Here is a 19,743-nt window from a genome sequence, read left to right as displayed (position 1 = left end):
CCGCGGCAGGCACAGTGGGGCTGGGATGAGCAGGAGCGGCAGGTAGGAGCTGCAGGCTGCACAGGATTGCAGGTTTCGGCTCGATCCCTGCAGGCCACCCAGAGGGGCCTCTAGTTTTTAATATTGTGGTAAAATATATGCAACATAACATTAGCTATTTTAACCACATTAAGTGTAAAAATCAGTGGTATTATTCTCAATGTTGTCTAGTCATCACCACTATCTGTTTCTAAAACTTTTTCATCACCCAAAAGAGAAACTCTGTAATCATTAAGCAGTATCTCCTCACCCCTTCTTTCCCCAGCCCTTGTTAATCTCTAATCTATTTTCTGTCTCTATAAATTTTCCTCTTCTAGATCTTTCATATGAATGGAATCATACAGTATGTGGCCTTCTGTGTCTGGCTTCTTTCACTTAGCATAATGTTTTCAGGCTTCATGTTGTCGTATGTGTCAGTGCTTCATTCCTTTTTATGGCTGAATAATATATTTCATTGCATGGACATGCCATGTTTTGTTGATCCATCTATCTGTTGATGGATACTTAGGTTGTTTCCACCCTTTGGCTATTGTGACTAATGCTGCAATGAACATTGGTGTTCAGATATCTGGAATTGGCATTTTAACCAGCTCCCTGGGTGATTCTGGTGTAGGCTTGATAATCAGAAGCCCTGGCCCAGAGCTCCAGAGCTCCAGAGCTGTCTTTATGTAGGAACCCAGAACACTCAGTGCAGGCTGTGTGCCCTACTGTAGCTTTGTCCATCCCAGCCAGCGGTCAAGGCTGTGGACACTCACATCTCAGAGATGAATATTTAGAGTTTCTCAAGATCCTTCTAAGACTAATTCTAGAAGAAAAATGTCTATCCAGAATGGGGGTTCTCTTTGACTTTGTTTCATGAGTGATACCTTAAAATATTTCAAAGGGCCCTGCTGGGTGTGCCTCAGTTGGTTGGGTATCGTCCTGTGCACTGAAAAGTTGCCAGTTCAATTCCTGGTCAGGGTACATGTCTGGTTTGGGGCTCCATCCCCAATAGTGGGGATGTGCAGAAAGCAGCCGATTGATGTTTCACTCTCACATCAATGTTTCTCAGTCTCTTTCCCTCTCCCTGCTTCTCTCTAAGGAATCAATAAAAATATTTTTTAAAGTATTTCAAAGGGATGGCAGAAAAACATTTATTAAAAACGCATGCCCATTTGGTTGTTGTTGAGTGGAGTTTCACCCAGATGTTTTGTCACTATACGACTACCTGGATATTAGCTATAACAAAGACCCACTCTAGTTTTTACTATGGAAATTGGGGTTGTTTTTGTTCTTTTGAGCATTGTAATGGTAGCCAGTGGGAAGAAAACAAAGAAAGAAAATTTTTTTTTCTGTAAGTTCAGAGATAGTTGGAAATGTTTGATGATTATTGTCTTAAGCATTTACAAGTCCCAACACCTTATTCTTAACTAATTAACTCCTTCCTCTTCAAGGAGCTTAAATACCTTGCTTGTGGCTGCACAGCTAGAAAATGAAAAGTCAGGATTAGAATTCATGTCTCAGTCTAAAGTTGTTGAATAAATCTATTCATACTGGCTGCTAGTGATTTTAAATATTACCCCTTAGGTGATACTTAGATTTTTAACAGAGGACTCCTAGACATTTTTAGCCTAAAGAAGTAAATCTCTAACAGTAGAATGTTATACTTGAGGAAGAGGAGGGGAGACCTTTCCAGCAACTGCAAAATCCTACGGAATAGTCTGCAAGTTCAGCTCTCAGAATCCCTGGAGGGCAGGTTCAGAAGGTGTGTTTCACCTGATGTGTCACACAAATATTGCGAATAAAATGGAGGTGAGATTGAGGCAGCCTAGATGATGATGGTCTGGAAGTCATGATGCCTTACGGACAAGGGGAGTGTCTGAGGATGAAAGAGCCAATATCCCCATTGTCAGGTATATGAAGGGTGACCATGTAGAAGAGAATACAGTCATGCTGGGTGGCCGCGAGGGAGAGGACCAGGCCAATGGGTAGGGGCTGCAGGAAGGCAGATCTCTTCTCAGTACCAGAAAGGGTTGCTATCAAGCATAGGATGGGCAGCCTTGTGAGTGAGATGACCAGCCAAGCATATTGTAGTAGGGCTACCAAATGGAAGGTGGGATGAAATGACTCCTTGGTACCAGTTCAACTCCAAGGCATTATGACCTTGAACTTGAAAAAGTTGCCAAATTATTATATGCTGAATGCAAAACCAGTATCAAATGGGAATTTGATATTGATCTATTATTTTCACTCTCAAAGTATGTCCCTCTTTCTTTTTTTTTTTTTTAATATATTTTATTGATTTTTTACAGAGAGGAAGGGAAAGAGATAGAGAGTTAGAAACATCGATGAGAGAGAAACATCGATCAGCTGCCTCCTGCACACCCCCCACTGGGGATGTGCCCGCAACCCAAGTACATGCCCCTGACCGGAATCGAACCTGGGACCTTTCGGTCCGCAGGCCGACGCTCTATCCACTGAGCCAAACCGGTTTCGGCTGTCCCTCTTTCTGAAAAACATCACTCAGCATTACTGTTGGAAATTTCTGAAATAGAGTTATTATTCTTTGGGGATTTCATCTCCTGTTTACAAATTGTTGTAGGGGAGCATCAGCTTGAGTCTTCTGATAACCGTGCACTGCTCTGACCTATTGGCATTTCCCTTTTTAAGCTAATAATTAAAAAACTCAACTGGAGCCACTCCATGGGTAAGGATCTTGGGAGACAGCAAAGCAGGAAAGATCCAGCTGGAGCCCGAGGCATGCGCAGGGACTGTGTGTGTCATTCTTTCTATTGCATTCGGCTCACATTAGTGAGGGCTGAGGACTTGGGTGGTTGGCATGATCATGGTCTTCAGACATCTGAAGGATGTAAACACCGAGGATGGAAGGATTTTATTTAGTTCGAGACAAAGGGTATAATTAGGGTAGGAGTAATGGAGTGAAATTAAGCAAAGAAAGATTTAGATTGAATATTAGTGGGGTACTTCCAACCAATAGATTTGTGAAGCTTTTAGACATTTTCTAGGGAATGCTGTTCCGTATTTTCCAAGTGGGTTGAAAATCAGAGGGATAAAGGCTGAGCGAATCTTGAAGAAACTGGAGCCTCTGGGGATAAGGCGGCGAATGGAGAGCCTTCGCTTTCACTGCTTCCCTCTAGTCTTTCTTATAAACATGAAAAGCTCAGCGGGTGATCCCCTTCTGAATGACTATCTACCAATAGCAAGTGCTTGCTCTTCTTAAAACCAGGAGTTATTAAAAGGATGGTGTGTTCCCAAAAGAAAAAAATTTGAATGTGAGAATCAGAGGAAAATTCTGGAGGGAATCTGGGCTGACTTCCCCACTTGCTTGTTAGTTCTGCCTCCAAAAGGCAGGAAGGGGAGGCCAATTCCATCTGTTCCTGTGATTGGTGGGCAAGGGTCTTGAACCATTGTTTTCTGTTTTTTTTAATATATATTTTATTGATATCAGAGAGGAAGGGAGAGAGAGAGATAGAAACATCCATGATGAGAGTGAATCATTGATTAGCTGCCTCCTGCAACCCCCCGACTTGGGACCGAGCCTTCAACCTGGACATGTGCTTTGACCGGGAATCAAACCATGACCTCTTGGTTCACAGACTGATGCTCAACCACGGAGCCACGCTGCCAGGCAGAACCATTGGGTTTGAAGGAGATCCCTGTTACCGGCAGCACTGAGCACTGCTGGTTGAGGAAGACGGAAGCCTCCACCATTGCGGACCTCTCGATAAGCCCCCGGTTTTTCTTTTCCTCTGGAGCATTTCCCCGATGTGCACAGAATCTACTAGTACTTATCCTTTCCACAGTCCAGTACGGACAACTCTTCCAAGGTGGACCTGGCCTCTGGGCGCCTCCAGCCACTATTGTAGGACTTGCAGCCTTCCGGGGCCAGCAGTGCTGGGCACCATGCATTGCCTGGAGGCTGCACTGAGCCCAGGTTTCCTTCTGAGATTTAATTAGAGACATTTGCATTTAGGTGTTTTGCATGAGCCACTTGATAGCATTGGCAGGTAAAGCAATTGAAAGGTGTGCTGACATTTGGTAGAGATTTTACGTTTAATCCCTCTGGCGTGTCGTTGCTCTCCGCTTCCTCTGTGGTCACAGAGCTGGGCAGCTGGAGGCTCTTTTTCTATTACAAGGGCAGCTCCCACGTAATTTTCCACTTTGACTCCTACATCCTTTTTTATTGAGTAAAATGGTGTTTTACTCTTTAAAACAAACCATGGCTGGTCTGTGCTGCTAGCTTTGTCTTAAAAGGGAATATAATTCTTACATCGAAACCAAATTGGAAACTGTTGTGTGGCGCGCTCTGTGAGGGCCCAGCGCACACGGGTCTCATGATTCCTCTGACTGGGGCCACCATCGCCAGAGCAGCGACACTGCGGCCTTGGCGCTCCCGCCCTTGCATTTATACGGCCCTAGACGGTCCTGCCTGGCTTAGAATTTCAGAGTCTTTGAAGTCGGACCTCATTGCATTCAGGCTTTTGGGGAGGACTCTCTCTGTCCTCGGGGGTCCTGTGTTTGAGCCGGGAGAGGACGGCTGAGAGTTAGACTCTCAGTAGCAGAGAGAGGCTCCGGAGCGGCTGACAGGGATGATGAAAGGAGAGGGAAGGACACAAGCAAAGCAGCAGTGTTCGCCCAGGAGGGTGGCTGCTGGGCTCCTGAGGAGAAATCGTACTGGCCTGAGGGCACTGTGGAGGCAGGGAGAGCTCCTAATGAGGTTTCTCTGTGCGCTCCTGTTTTTGAAATTTTATGCTGGAGTCTCATCACAGTGTGGGGTAGCATCCAAGGAACCGCTCACATGCCCTCCTCATCCATTTCCTACCCCTGCTTCTGAAGAGGGCTGCGCTCCCCACCCCAGAGATCTCCAGGGGCACCGTGAAACTCTCCAGCGCAGACGAACTTGGATTCTTGCTAATTTAAAAAGTCACTGTAACAACCAGGCAGGTGTGTGTTGAAAAGAGGTGGGGGGATGTGGGTACAGGGTTGGGTTAGCGTCGCACTTACTGTGACTGAACAGCAGACGTGTCTTCAGCTCCCAACACAGTTGTCTGTCTCAGTGTGACTCCCGTTTACTGCATGTCGAGCTGCAGGAAGTCCAGCTGATGCAAATAGATTAATATTTAAAAAGTAATACAGGAGAATGAGGTTCCAAACGTGTAACGTTTAATTATTAAAAACCCGTAATGGAATTTGAATCCAAACTCACATCTCACTGGTGCACAGCAAAAAGCTCAATTAGCCAGCGAGCCTGCTCACGCCATGGCTCATGGTGACCATCACAGCACCGGGACTTTCTAGTAGCATAGAAATGGTCAGCTTAGGTAGTGTTATACTTTCTCATTAGACAATTGTTGCAACTCTTTTTTAGTCAAATTGATGGGTAAAGTGACTGTATATTGTTAACAGGACTTAGAAAAGAATTTGAGTTACTTCCAAGTGGTGGGACTTGGGAGAGTTAGGTTACCTGGTAGAAATCACAGTATGAGGATATTCATGCTACCACTGAGTTTATCGAGGCCGAGAAGTATGTGTTACAGGACGCAGGTGTCTGATTAGAAGGCTTTACTCAGTCCAGGGATACTTAATCGCTGATTTTCCTGTGAGACCACAGTTCTCCTGGCCCTGTAGGACACAAGTGCACCTCGCTCTTGATAAGGGTGAATTCGCCCAGAGGCCTGTGGCAGAGAACGGTCAAAGGAAGAGATAAAATGATTGGTGTGACTCAGAGTAGAATAAACCCACAAAGACCAATTGAATCTATTTCAAAATCAGTGTGCCAGCACGATGGGTTGAGGCAGTATCTCTTGAATTTATATTTTTATTCAGTATGGCAGGTAAGGAGTGTCCTTTGTGTATGAATATAAAACTATGGACATGCCATTGGTTGTGCGTTAAGGGTTTGCCCCTCCATGTGGCAGCTCATTTCTCATGAGATGCTCAAGAACTCATCTGTAATGCAGAACATGCAGTGGTGTGACCTAAAATGCTCTCGGCAGGGCTCGGGGTTTGGAAGGTCACACACTAGGTAACGGTATTTATGACAGCCTGCTGGGCTGTGTGGGGTAACTAGAACTGGGAGGACAGAAATTGAGTTTGTAGTGACTGCAGAAGCTGAAACCACAGGATGAAATGTAATAGGGTCTAGGGCTCGGTGAGCACAGGAAGCTGAGGAGAGGTGGGGGTGGAGCTGCAGGGCTGAGGAAAGTGCTGCAGGGGGGTGGGTAACCTTGATTCCTTGCAGGACAGAGCCTACTGAGACGCAGAGGGTAAATAGAATCACCTCCACCTTGCGTACAATTCGGTCAACAACCAGCAGCTGCATGTGGAACCCTTATCATGTGCAAGACTGTGTGCTGGGGTGTAGGAGTTCCAGGGGAGCCCTGGCGGTGTGCTAAGTGGTTAGTGCAGCAGCTTGTGCACTGAAAGGTCGCGGGTCCCATTCCCGGTCAAGGGCATATACCTGGGTTACAGGATGGATGCCTGGCCCAGTACAGGTGCATGTGGGAGGTAACCAATCGATGTGTCTCTCTTGCATGAGTGCTCCTCTCTCTCTCTCTCTCTGTCTCTCTCCCTCACCCCCTTCCGCTCTCTCTAAAAATCCATGGGAAAAATATCCTCAGGTGAGGATTAACAAAAAACAAACAAACAAAGTTCCGTGGGACCCAGGCCTAGGTTCCCATCCAGATCATTAAAGTAACATTTCCAAAGTGTTTTTCTACAGGCTCCCACGAGAAGAGGGGTTCCGTGTTTGGAAAGTTGAGGAAATGCTGGGTTAATGCAGTTAAACATGTTCTTTTCTGCAGAGCTTCTCAGAGGCTTAAACATGGCAACGCGCCTTGAGAATCTCCAAATGAAACAGGCGATGCCCCTTTTCCCAGGCGCATTTGCCCACTAGCCCTTTTCTCAGGGCAGAACATTGGTGGGACGAGTGTTTTTCAGAGCACCCTTTAGGCGACAGAGGGCTGGGGTAAGTGCCGTCCTTGAGCAGGGGCAGTGCAGTGGGTTAGGAATGGGAAGCCCTGACGTAGCGGCCACATTTCCTTTCTGGGTGACCTTCAGAAACAGTGTGGTGTGGATAGGTGTATGTAAGAGGCCTGTCCTGCTGTCAACTTCCTGCTTCTGAACCTGCAGAAAACACTGCTCCCAACCCTTGGGTGTCAGATGGCCCACCCCAGCCCTGGGCACCCCACGCCGGTAGCAGGGTGCACAATAGTTATGTGTCCCAAGGGGGATTATGCAGGACCTAGAAGTCACTGTACCTTCCTAGATTTTCCTCACCTCTTAATAGAGAGCAATACCTGGAAGGGTCATGGTAAGAATTAAACCGGAGAAAGGGTATAAAGCTGGGTTAGATCCTTGGCTTTTCTAAAGTTGTGGAGACTTGGTATAAAGCCAAAGGGAATACACGTCATGGAATAGCCTTTGCTGCCCATCCTCATGCAGCACAGGCGACTGTTCTGGCCGCAGAAATGGTCCCACAGAACTACCAACCAGGCAACCGACTCTCTTACTGCCCCCAGGAGTAGGCATCATTGCTCCCTGCTTTAGCACATGGCCTGTAAGGATTTGAAACTCCCTGCCACTTGACTTCTACTCCTGCCCCTCAGGCCCTCTGCTACCCCATGGCTTCTGCTTACTCCCTGTCCTCTGTGGTCCTCTGGCTTCATTCCACCACCACTATCCCCACCACGACTTAGTCTCTTGGAGTCACTTTGATTCCCAACTCCCCTAAGAAGAAATTGCTATTGGTTTGTTAAATTACTCTGTACCCCGTTAGGCAGAGCCACACCAAGGTCTTGAGATGTCTTTGGGTCCAGGCAACCATGGCCAGGGAAGCAGCGGGGCTGTGGCCAGGGCAGGCTCGCAGCATCTGATGGGTTCTGTGCTGATACAAAGGTAGTTGTACACCGTTCTTTTCCTCCTCCTCTCTCTTCCCTTTTCTGTTCCTCCCACTTCTGCACATGCCAGTCTGGACCAAGGGCATGCCTTGATAAAGCAGAATATACTCCCTATGCCTGTTACTTCACTCTTAGATATTGAGCACTAGAAGAGAGGCCCCACCTCACATACCTGGATCACCCTCCAACCATGCCTTTCTTTCGTATCTTACTGGAGCTTAGGCCCACTGCACAGGCTGTTCGGATTAGGCTACTCTGTCAGACATTTCTCTTTTCACCCAGTGGTATAGTCGGTCAGGTGGAAAGTATACTTCCCCATGTGTTTCCTTCTTCAGAGTAGAACAAATAATGATAAGGTTAGTTTCACAGAGGCTAAGAGATGGGGGCTTTTACCCAAATGCCGAGAATTGATATATAATTGTTGCTAGTCTGAATTTACTTATCTCTAAAATAAGGTATGTTATCTGGCTGTCTTTTTTACAGACTTCTGGTGAGTGGTATTGTGATCACGTCTATTGAGCTATTTGAATTTACTGGAAGAAAGGAGTTATATAAATAACAGTTGTCTTTAAATATATACAGGTTGTCTCGCTTCACACCATTGAGCACTTCAGATATTCAGCCTGAATGGGGCAATTGGGCTGAGCTGACCCAGGCTTTGCTTATGAGGATGGAGTTGTAAGAGGGATGCTCAGTGGAGAATCTAGCATTAGTGGACTGTTGGCTTCCAACCAGGTATTTATCCCAGCAGGATGGCTAAATTCATAGAACAAAGATGGAAGAGAACCAGGCAAACCAGCAGTTCACAAACATTCAGGAAGCTTTTCAGAGACAAAGGAACCAACATGTAGATCCAAAATCAGAAGTAGTCCGGTATCTCCCCCCTAGATACTTAAGAAACTATCACCAGGTGGGCATTCTCACACATGGTTTAATTAACTAAAAAGACAAGATAATAGGCAACCTAAATTATTTCATTTCCCAAAGTTTGTGACCCCAGCACTCTGGGCCTTTTAAATTTGCAGTATTGTGCACCAGATGCCATAAATGTCATATTTGCACACAACTGAGCATAAAGGATTCCATTGGTGATTCTGGCCTGGGTGACTGGTGCTGGCCTGAAGCTGAGCCTAGGGCTAAAACACCCATGAGCTTAAGACCACAACCTGGCCTGCAAGCCTCCTCATTATTGCAATTATGTTGCTGTCAAACACTCCACAAGCCATTAGGAACACAGTGGAGAATTTGGGGCCCAAGGTTTTGTTGATTTGGGTTTCTGGGTTTTATTTTTGTGGTATGCTTTTTACTTGGAAGTACACATCATAAGAAAATTCATAGTAGCGGAATTTCTCTTTGTTTTTTACAACTGAGATTTAATAGAAGAATGATGGGTAAATAAGAGTAGAGTGTAGGCGGACCAGTTGGCTGATTTTAAAAAATATCTGAATGATATTTTATGTATTTATAATAATAAAATTAAAATATCTATATTTACATGACACTTTCTGTTTTTCAGAGTGCTTCCATTTTCACTATTTGTTTTGATCATCACAATAGATCTTTTTAAAAAAATATATTTTATTAACTTTTTGCAGAGAGGAAGGGAGAGGAATAGAGAGTTAAAAACATCAATGAGAGAGAAACATCCATCAGCTGCCTCCTGCACACCCCCCTACTGGGTATGTGCCCGAAACCAAGGTACATCCCCTTGACCAGAATTGAACCTGGGACCCTTCAGTCCGCAGGCCGATGCTCTATCCACTGAGCCAAACCTGTTAGGGCATCGCAGTAGATCTTGAGGTTAGCAGAGACTCTGGGGGCACAGAAACAGGACCCCAGGTTGCAGGGTAGGCGAGACTTGAGTTTCTGCTTCCTAGCCCGCCTCTTTCCTCACCAAACCATGCTGCTTCCCAAGTAAAGAGCCAAAGCCCAGGCATCGATTGACAATCCGAAAGAATGTATTTAGAGATTTAAGGTTCTAATCAAGAAATCTTTCAATTGTGAGGTGCGGAAGAGAGGCCAAAGCTATTCAGGAAACTTGTAAAACTGGACACAATGAAAACAGCAGGCATGACCCAGGGAGAGATGTGTAGTGACGACAGGGCCAATCCTTCTCAAGAGTAAACAAAGTCATGAGCAGGAATAAACAAATGGCTTCTGACATCTCCCTACCAATGCAGGGAGTGGGAAGGGCCAAGTTACCCTGCACTGTGGGCATAAAAAGATGAAAACCATCTCAGAGATACCACTGAGACTTGGAGGGGAAGTGATATCTAGATAGACTAGAGCTGACATAGAAATTAAATATAAAACAACAGGCCCTGGAGAGATCTGAAGACTGGTCAAAGATGGGCGCAAGTGGGTTAGTCCTGGCCATCCACAGGCAGGAGCTGGTTCACCCAGGGAGCAGAGAAATATGCAAGAGGATGTTAAAAGAGGATTGAATGAGGCATTGCAACTAAAGCCCTTAGCCGGGTGCCTGGTAGGTTCCAAGCAATCCGTATGTACATAGTTGGTAAGTGAATGAGAGGTCACCAGGAGCTGCAAGCCTTCGAGAAGCTGCGGAGAGGGAGCTGAGATGCAGGGTTGCCAGAGAGGCTGTTAATGCTGCCCAGCAGTGGCCTGGACCCGGACCACCTGCACACACACAGCCTTAGTTAGTATTATGGCATTGCAGAGGTGCCGCCTATCGCCGATGCCAAGGTGGGTGAGGAGGCTGGGAGGCAGATCCAAATAAAACCCCCAAGGGGAAAGGACTGCTTCCGGGGTCGCAGAGAATAACTGCAGTCCTTCCCCAAATTCCCATCATTGATATGTGACTAGCTGTGTTGTTTAACTAAAGCCGCAGGTTTTGAATTATGATTTTTGCCATTTTCTACAAAGTCTGCGTGAGGGAAGGAATGGATGGGGTGAACAACTGCAGATAGAAGCCAGGTAACTAGCACACTTCACTTTTAACGCATCAATTTGATGGGTCTCCCTTTCTACTCAAGTACAACCCATGGTCCCTCCCCCCAGCTTTGTCAGGTAGAGAAGAGGCTCTTCTAGTCACAAATAATGGAACTTCAACCACTCAAGTGTGCGTTTAGGAAACAGAGAGAGTAGGGATAAATGAGATCAAAGGCACATTTGAAAAGAAATCCAAACATATATTTTGAAAACAAGGAGAGTTACAATGAACACGGTAAATACAAAATCTGAAAAAAATTCAGGTGTGCATTTGAAAAACAGAGTCATAGTGTTGGGTTAGAAGAACAAAGGGGAGTTCAACGTTGAGAGAGTAAAATATTGACTATTTTTTAGTTAAAAACTTAGTTGAATTTTAACCTGTAGAACAAGTCTGTTGATGGGGAGCGTGGAGTACTTCTGGGGGCAGGAGGTGTGTGCAAATTTCTCCCATGACTGTCAATAGACAGATTCTGAGTCTTTCCTGCACTGGGTCCCAGGCCAGTGCCTTTCTGAGCACATCTCAGCACTCATTTCTAAATAAGTAAAAACATTACAAATAGGAGATCAGTTTTTCCCTAAGCTTCACTTTGAAGCAAAGATGATTAAATAAGAACAACACAAAAATGTGCAGATGGTTAAATAAAAACAAAAAAAATAAGCTGTATGAATTCAGGTGATGTTTCTTAACTCATATCCCCGGTTCCTAGCCCAGTGCCTGACACATGGTGGGTCCTCAGTAAATGTTCACTTATGAATGAATAAATTGGATTATGTGATGGCAGGTTTCCAGAGCAGGTCATAGTTATAGTATCTGGAGTTGATTAAGAAAAAAAAGGAGAGAAAATGGAGTCACAGGGCATGGCAATGGGAGATGGGGTAGGATGTCGCTCTCTGCTTTTGCATGGCATGCTGTCCATGACTGCAATTACCTGCTGGTTATTTCTTCCGCACATGTTTCCAGGCAGTGCTGTCACTGTTGATGATTTCACTTCACAGCTGAGCACCTGAGGCTCAGAGTGATTAAGCACCTGGCCCACCAGGAGCTGGAGGCTGAAGGAGTGGACTAGACTCCGGTTGGCGACCGCTGCTCCAAAGGTTTCCTTAAACCAGCGATCACCAACCTTTCGGACCTCACGGACCACCAGTGGTCCACAGGCACCGGTTGGCGACCGCTGGACTAGATGATCTCTGAGGTACCTCCAGGCCTGGATGTCATTGCTCTGAGATGTCTTGGGCTATTTCTGTGTCCTCTCAGGGCCAAATAAATGGAAAACAGAGAGGCTGACATTTGGCACCAGGTAGACCAGATTTTCCGATGTTTGACTTTTTCACTTTCCATCTGGATAACTTGTGCCAGGAAGAGGTAAGTTGTCCTTGTCCAGCTTAAAGCAGAGAGTTTTGTGATGATATACTCATGTTCTTAGGCAACCTAATACGTCAAACCAAAGGGAAAAATCACCTTCGGAATCATGTTTAGCTGTGAGGATGGACCTGTGGTCACTGAATATAGGCCAGGATTCCGTGTTTGCTTTGGCTGTAGATACAGAAACTTGGGTCAGTAATGAGCCGTTTGTCAGTGCTCATTGAGATCCAAAAAAGCCAAGTCCATCTCTGCTCTGCCTTTGCATGGCACATGCGAAAGGGAAGGATCTGCCCCAGTGACCGGGGCCAAGATTTCTGAAATCCAGCTTAAAACTTATAAGTAGAACTTGAGTCACAGTATAAGGTTCCTACAGGGCAGTTTTCTTATGAGATTTTCAGTTCTGACAAAGGTGCTCACTAGCCTCTCCTTGAGTTCCCAATCCCATTTGAGGAGAGAGGAGAGAAAAAGAGAGACTCTCAAACTACAAAGCAAAAAAAAAAAAAAAAAAAAAAAGAAAGAAAGAAAGAAAAGAAACAAACAAACAAATAAGACCCTTAAAAAGAATCATGTAGCAAACATCATCATGTTGGAATCTAAGCCAGCAGAAAACTTATTGGTAAAATGAAATTCTCCATGAAATTGCTCTTTTTTTTTCTTCTTAAAAAAGGACAATAGCCCTGGTGGTTCTAAATCCCTCCCTGATTTCTTCATGGCTTTGCATATCTATAGTTAGTTCATCTTTTTCCTTCCTACACTCTCTAATCCAGTTTTGCAAGGAGACTTGGAATAGGGATGCTAACCTAAATGGTGGGCTTGGTCCCCCATCAGGTTTTGATGCACCCTCTCCCCTCCATGGAGGCTCCTCCTCCTCCGCATTCTGCCATTCAGGGCTTGGGTCATCCTGTCTTCCAGGTGTGTGACAGATCCAGTGGCTGTGCCATGCAATGAGTCAAGCAGATCATTCATCAGCTCTATTTTTTAATAAAACATGAGTAGCACAGTTTATGGCTTCCACTATTCAAACAGCAGTTGAGCCTAAGAGGAATTATTCATTTTAATGGTTCTAACACTCATTTCCAAGCAGCCGTGCTATTTTATCAGCCTTTGCCCGAATTAGAGATTGACTGGCTTTGGAAAAAGAAGATGGCTCAGCAGGAGTTGAATAGAGCCTCCTGGGACGGTGGGCAGCTGGACACGGTTCCTTGTCACTGCAGACAGCCCCTCTGTTATTTCTGGGACAGTCTCCTAGGAGGCAGCATCAGGGGCTGGTGTCTGTGAGGTGCAGTGTGTACTTGCCCAGGGAGAAGCATGCACCATTCTGTCTCAAAACAGCGCAGGTTCATAGGAAAGCTGTGGATGAAGATTTGCCTTTTCCTCCTCACACCGCCATAGAGACATCCTTCCATTAAGGTAAAATGAACTTAAACATATGGATGTTCCTGGGACATCAGCAACCATGAGGGAAACAGGCTAAGGACTGAAAAAAACGCACTACATATATAGTAAATGCCTGACACACAAGCAGTACCTGTTACCACTACTAGCTCCATTCACAGAGGAAGCAACTGACGCTGAGCTTTCCATAAGATTTCACTGCTAGTAAATAAATAATGGAGTCCGGACTCCACATCTTCTGATTCCAGATTGCATGTGATTTCCATAGCATCCTTTGCCACCCAAGTGCCCTGATGGAAGTAATGTCTAAATGCAAGGGAACAGTTGATGGTGGGACCATGGGACTCCAGGGTCAAACTAGAAGCAAGTGTTCAGGTGGGGTCAGTCTGAGGCCCTCAACTCATGTAAGGTGACGACAGCTGTGGGTAGACCTCAAATCCTCTAAAGCACTGACCACCCTCACCCATGTCTCTTCATCCTCCTTTGCTTCACCCTTGGGTGAACTCGTGATTCTTTGAGCTGGCCTGGTGTGCAAGACCAATGCCACCTTTAACAGGCCAAGATCAAAGGAACCAGCATCTTTAAAAAAATTTTTTTATTGTTTAAAGTATTACATAAGTCTCCTTTTCCCCCATTGACCTCTCCCCAGCTTCCCCCACCCCCCCGCACATGCCCTCACCTCCCTACTGTCTGTGTCCATTGGTTATGCTCATATGTATGCATACAAGTCTTTTGGTTGATCTCTTACCCCCTCACCCCCACCTTCCCTCATAGGTTGGACTGTCTGGAACCAGAATCTTATTGCAAGTTACAATTTTGCTTAAGGAGCTACATCTTCTGAGCTGTTACCTGAGCCCTATATTTGTGGGAAGTCAGGAGCATGTGAAGGTGTTGTTTTGTTTTTTGGAATTGTTGATGGCATTCAAAGGATTATTAATGTCTTTTTACTGTTCCATTGCTGAAAATGTCTTTGCCTAGATAAGGAAGATTTCAGCAAAAGGGTTTCTTAATGAAATAGTGCCTGATGCCAGATTACCACTCAGAAGACAGTGGTGGGTTCCATTAAAGAATGAACTTCACTCTCACAGCTGACAGCTGATTAATGTGTTAATTAGGGACCCTGGTCCCCTCCCCCAGCCACCCAAATCTTCTCTCAAGCCCAGCAGAATGTATATGTTGTGCCCATGTGGGTAACCTTATGGCATACTTTGGCTTTGACTTCGGACGTGTATATAAAAATAACATGAATAGCTTTCTTTCTTTCCAGGGGAAATACAAGATGGAAAGAGTTATAGGAACCAGAAGTCCTGCCTTTCAGTTTTCTTGTATCGAGAGCAAGTGATATTTCTGCTGAGGCGGTGTCTTTGGAGCAGTTTAGTGGTGTAGGTTGCCACACATTTATTTCACAGGAAAGGAGTGAATCCATCAGGCCACTGAGCTTATAAGTACTACCCTGGCAGCCAGCCACCAAAATATAAATAGTCTAAATGGACTAAAGGAAATGTTCATTCTGTTGTTTAGAATTGGACACATCCCAGGAAGGTGAATGTAATCTTTGTGAGGACTGCTGTTATGGGGTTGAATGGAATACCCATTTGTTTATCTCCTTTGTGATCTTTTTGTCGTCCTGGTGATACATTATGTATCTGTGATCCGAAGCATTTCAGCTGTCTCGCTCAGCGGCCTTGCGTGAGCTGATTGTTCGGTCCCCAGATTGCCATCGTTAAACAGCTTCAGCCTCAGCTCTGTCCAATCTGGGACCTGTTAGGGAGAGCGTGGAACCAAAGCAGCCAGATTCCAACAGAAACAAAGCCGGCGTGGAATTAGCGGAAACCATCCCAGAGCCCAGGGAGTAGAGCTCTGCACTTCTTAATCTTTATCTCTTAAAATATCTGAAAGATTTTTGGTACTTCTTGACATAATGAGGAAAAAATGCCTTACAACGTTTTAAAAAAAAAAAGCCGTCTGTGGAAAAAGAGGGAAGGATAACTCATAACACCACAATTCAGACAACCCTAGTTCTTGAGACACGTGCTGTGTATTCCATGGATATGCAAATGTTGTTTTATTAAAGAAAGAGATCTACAGTATGTATTTCCACCTAACTACCACATCTTAAGTAATCAGCTCAGGCTCTTACGATGAAATCTTTAATTACTAGAAGTGTGCCATTAGTTAGATGTCGAATGAATGATGGTACTGCGTTTTATTGCCTCACATGATATAGCCATTTGTGCCATAAATTCATTGACCTCATCTTAAATGATGTGTCCTGTTAGACAGACTTGATTCATTATTTCTTAAGTGACAAGTTTTTTCTCTAATAATTTTTTGCTTCCTCAGGAAGATGGCTTTTCTGCATTTTTAGATCAATGTTCTGAATGGAAATGTAATAAGGATACGCACACATTCACACTCACATTACCCAAAACAAGATAGTCATAAACTGTCACACTATGACCTAAATACTTTGTGATGTCGCAGAAAATCAAGCAGCTAAGTATTAGACTTTTCATTAACTGGAAAGTTTGATGAAACAGAATTTTGCTTGGAAATTTGATGTCTGTAAATCTTGTTATAGTGGAGACTACCTATTTGATAATTGGGGTAGATGTATGAGCATTTTTTACTCATCAATGAATTATTGAAAGTAAAGGAAATGATGGGAGAACATTTAAGTTATATTTAGATTATTTTCTGTGACTCCACTTGAAAATATTTATTTAGCTTGAGGAAACAGAGGAATCCTCTGCAGGCAAATAATCCAATCTGGCAATTTAAGAACCAATTAAGGATTTCAGAAAACTCTTTCCCCTTATGGTTAAAAAAGAAGATCCAAAAGAAATATGCCAGAAATTTTGGCATATCATTTTAATTAGTTTAATTCATTGATGATATTTTTTAGTCATGATTAAAGAAGTCATATTTGATCCTTCACTTCAAGCTTATAAATTGGTATTTTAGGCTTTTGATGGATGCCTAAAATTGGCTTTATTTCAAATTGGAATTTAAATGTCATATAATTATACATTAACTTTATAAAAATATCAGATCTTAAAAATAATAACTTACATGTGTAAAGTTTTCACTATAGCTTATTTAATCTTCTCCTAGATGATAATTTTGAGAGTCTGCCGGATTCTGTGCATCTTCTCATCAGAGGCAATTCTGTATTTATGTGTAAACGAGACATCTCAACTATGATTTTTTAAAAAGTTCCCTTAATTCTGGAGAAAACTGAAACACTGTAGTGAGACATGGGAGTATATTAACATTGAAATCATTTGTTTTGGGCAACAAGTATTTTGAAAGAGTGACTTGATATGAGGCCAAACAAAAAAACTATTGTGTGCCAATAAGTATTTCTTATTCAACCTCACACCATGAAGTATATTACCTGCAAATATCAGTGGTGGTGGTGGTGGGGGGGGAGTAAGAAGAAAAAGAGTGAATTTCCACTCACATGCCCACATCTGCCGTGAGTGTGTGCACCCACAATCACACACTAGCATGCCGCCACTGTTTACAGTCAAGGAAAGCTGAGAGTTAAATGAGATGAGTAATCAAATGCGCAGCATATGTTGTTTTTGCATTGCTGATGTGACCAATCATTATTGAAATTTATTATCTTTTAATGCTATTAATTTATCATAGTTAAAACAACAACAGCAAGGGAACAACAGATCTTCCTCAACAAAAGCAGGGTCCGATTTAGAACAAAATTGGAACCAGGGCTTTAGTGAGGAGAGACTCAATTCAATGGGCTCACCATTGGACTGCATTTCAGAATCCTGCTGCTGCTGTGTGGATTGATTGGGTGCTCAGAAAATAATTTAAAAAATAAAGAACAAGAAAAAGAAAAAAAATGTGTGTGTAATGTTCAGTCAAAAAAGTAAGGCACTGAAAGAACTATTGAAAATTTTGACATCTGTTTATCTGTTTATAGCTATGGCAAGATTACTCATATTAATTCTTGTTTAAAATGCCATATGAAGGGAAGACATTTGTGCAAACAAGAGTCATATTTGAATTGTAGATCATGCCTTCGCCATCTGTGAGAGCTGATGGTGTTGCAAAATTAATGTGTTAATGAAATCACAATAATTTCTCCAAAGTAATGGGTTCTGAAGCCGAGAATGACTATTTTTTGAACTTTGATGTCTAGTGATTTCCAATTGGGAAAAGCTCTCAGCCTTTAATTAGTTCTGCAGCCCAACTTTAAAATAAATTTGGTGATGCCTTTCTTTTGCCAGGAGTAGATTTGAAGAGGGGAAAAAGCCATAACAACTTTAGAAAACGTTCTCTGGTGTTTGAAAAGTTGTTAAATAAGATTGCATGCCAAGAAATGTCACCAAAAATTCTGACTACTGAGAGAGAGTGGGCAAACAGCTCAAAAAATAATTCTAGCTTGCTGCAACATCACAGGTTGGGAAGAGCTAAACCTCACACAGACTTCATGACTAATTCCAAGTTTCCCCTTGGAAGGCAGACATAATGATGCTGGGCGCTTTGTGTTATTGGTTAACACAGCGCACCCTTTCCAACTGCATTATCGAACACAGTCAATAGTGCAAAGTGACTTTGCATGAGCAGAATGTTAAGGGGCTATATATTTCAAAGCCCACGGAATGTTCTGGAGAATCTTTCTCTCCAAAACTATTAAATTTGCATTTACAATGAGCGTCTTTGACAAGTGAAAATGTGTGGGCAGGTATATGTATTCCTTTTTGTCAGATCCACCTTAAAGGGAAAAACACAATTTTTTTTAATTGCTATTCTGAAGAGTTAATATTAATAAAGCAATTCTGGCTTCCAGGGAGAAATCACTTTACAAACTTTTTGAGAATTTTCCCTTTTGGAAGGAAACCCTTTCAGCCTGTTTGAAAAATTGGGATAACGTTTGAAAGAACCTGTACGGGAAACGTGAAACGCCGCCTAGCAAAGGGCATTGCGTATCTTACCCTCTCTTTTTATTACTGTGTTGTAGGTATGTGACTGGTGTAAGCACATCAGACACACAAAAGAATATCTGGATTTTGGGGACGGGGAGAGAAGGCTTCAGTTCTGCAGTGCAAAATGTCTCAATCAGTACAAAATGGACATTTTCTACAAAGAGACACAGGCCAACCTTCCAGCTGGGCTGTGCAGCGCATTACACCCTCCCCTGGAAAATAAAGCAGAAGGCGCCGGCGTGCAGCTGCTCACGCCAGACTCTTGGAATATTCCTCTAACAGATGCTCGGAGGAAGGCCCCCTCCCCCGTGGCTGCAGCTGGCCAAAGCCAGGGCCCTGGCCCATCCGCGTCCACCACCGTCTCTCCATCTGACGCTGCCAACTGCTCCGTCACTAAGATCCCCACGCCAGTGCCCAAGTCCATGCCCATCAGCGAGACTGCCAACCTCCCTCCTGTCTCCGTCCAGCCACCTGCTAGCATCGGGCCTCCCCTGGGCGTCCCGCCCCGCAGCCCTCCCATGGTGATGACCAACCGCGGCCCGGTGCCGCTGCCCATCTTCATGGAACAGCAGATCATGCAGCAGATCCGCCCGCCCTTCATTCGCGGGCCGCCGCACCACGCCTCCAACCCCAACAGCCCTCTGTCCAACCCCATGCTCCCCGGCATCGGGCCCCCGCCCGGCGGCCCCAGGAACCTGGGCCCCACTTCCAGTCCCATGCATCGGCCCATGCTGTCGCCCCACATCCACCCTCCGAGCACCCCTACCATGCCTGGGAACCCCCCGGGCCTGCTGCCCCCGCCGCCCCCGGGCGCGCCCTTGCCCAGTCTCCCCTTCCCGCCGGTGAGCATGATGCCAAACGGCCCGATGCCCGTGCCCCAGATGATGAATTTCGGGCTGCCGTCGCTGGCCCCGCTGGTGCCACCCCCCACCTTGCTCGTGCCATACCCCGTGATCGTGCCCCTGCCCGTGCCCATCCCCATCCCTATTCCCATCCCTCACGTCAATGATTCCAAGCCCCCCAATGGATTTTCCAGCAACGGGGAGAACTTCATTCCGAGCGCCCCTGGCGACTCCTCGGCGGCCGGAGGCAAGCCCGGCGGGCGCTCCCTATCCCCCCGGGACTCCAAGCAGGGCTCCTCCCAGTC

At 44.8% G+C, this 19,743-nt stretch overlaps 1 protein-coding gene across 1 annotated transcript in view; it reads left to right on the top strand.

The window, feature by feature from the left end:
• Window positions 1–19,743, top strand: part of SOBP (sine oculis binding protein homolog) — a 161,413-nt gene that overhangs the window by 121,498 nt on the left and 20,172 nt on the right. The window contains exon 6 of the mRNA XM_005883825.2: window positions 18,632–19,740. Within this exon, the coding sequence (XP_005883887.1) occupies window positions 18,632–19,740 (1,109 nt within the window). The remainder of the gene's footprint in view (window positions 1–18,631; window positions 19,741–19,743) is intronic.

The sequence above is a fragment of the Myotis brandtii genome, unplaced genomic scaffold, assembly GCF_000412655.1.
Source record: "Myotis brandtii unplaced genomic scaffold, ASM41265v1 scaffold8, whole genome shotgun sequence".
Classification (NCBI taxonomy): Eukaryota; Metazoa; Chordata; class Mammalia; order Chiroptera; family Vespertilionidae; genus Myotis; species Myotis brandtii.
Note: the sequence above shows the minus strand (reverse complement) of the source record. Positions and strands in the feature narration are given on the sequence as shown.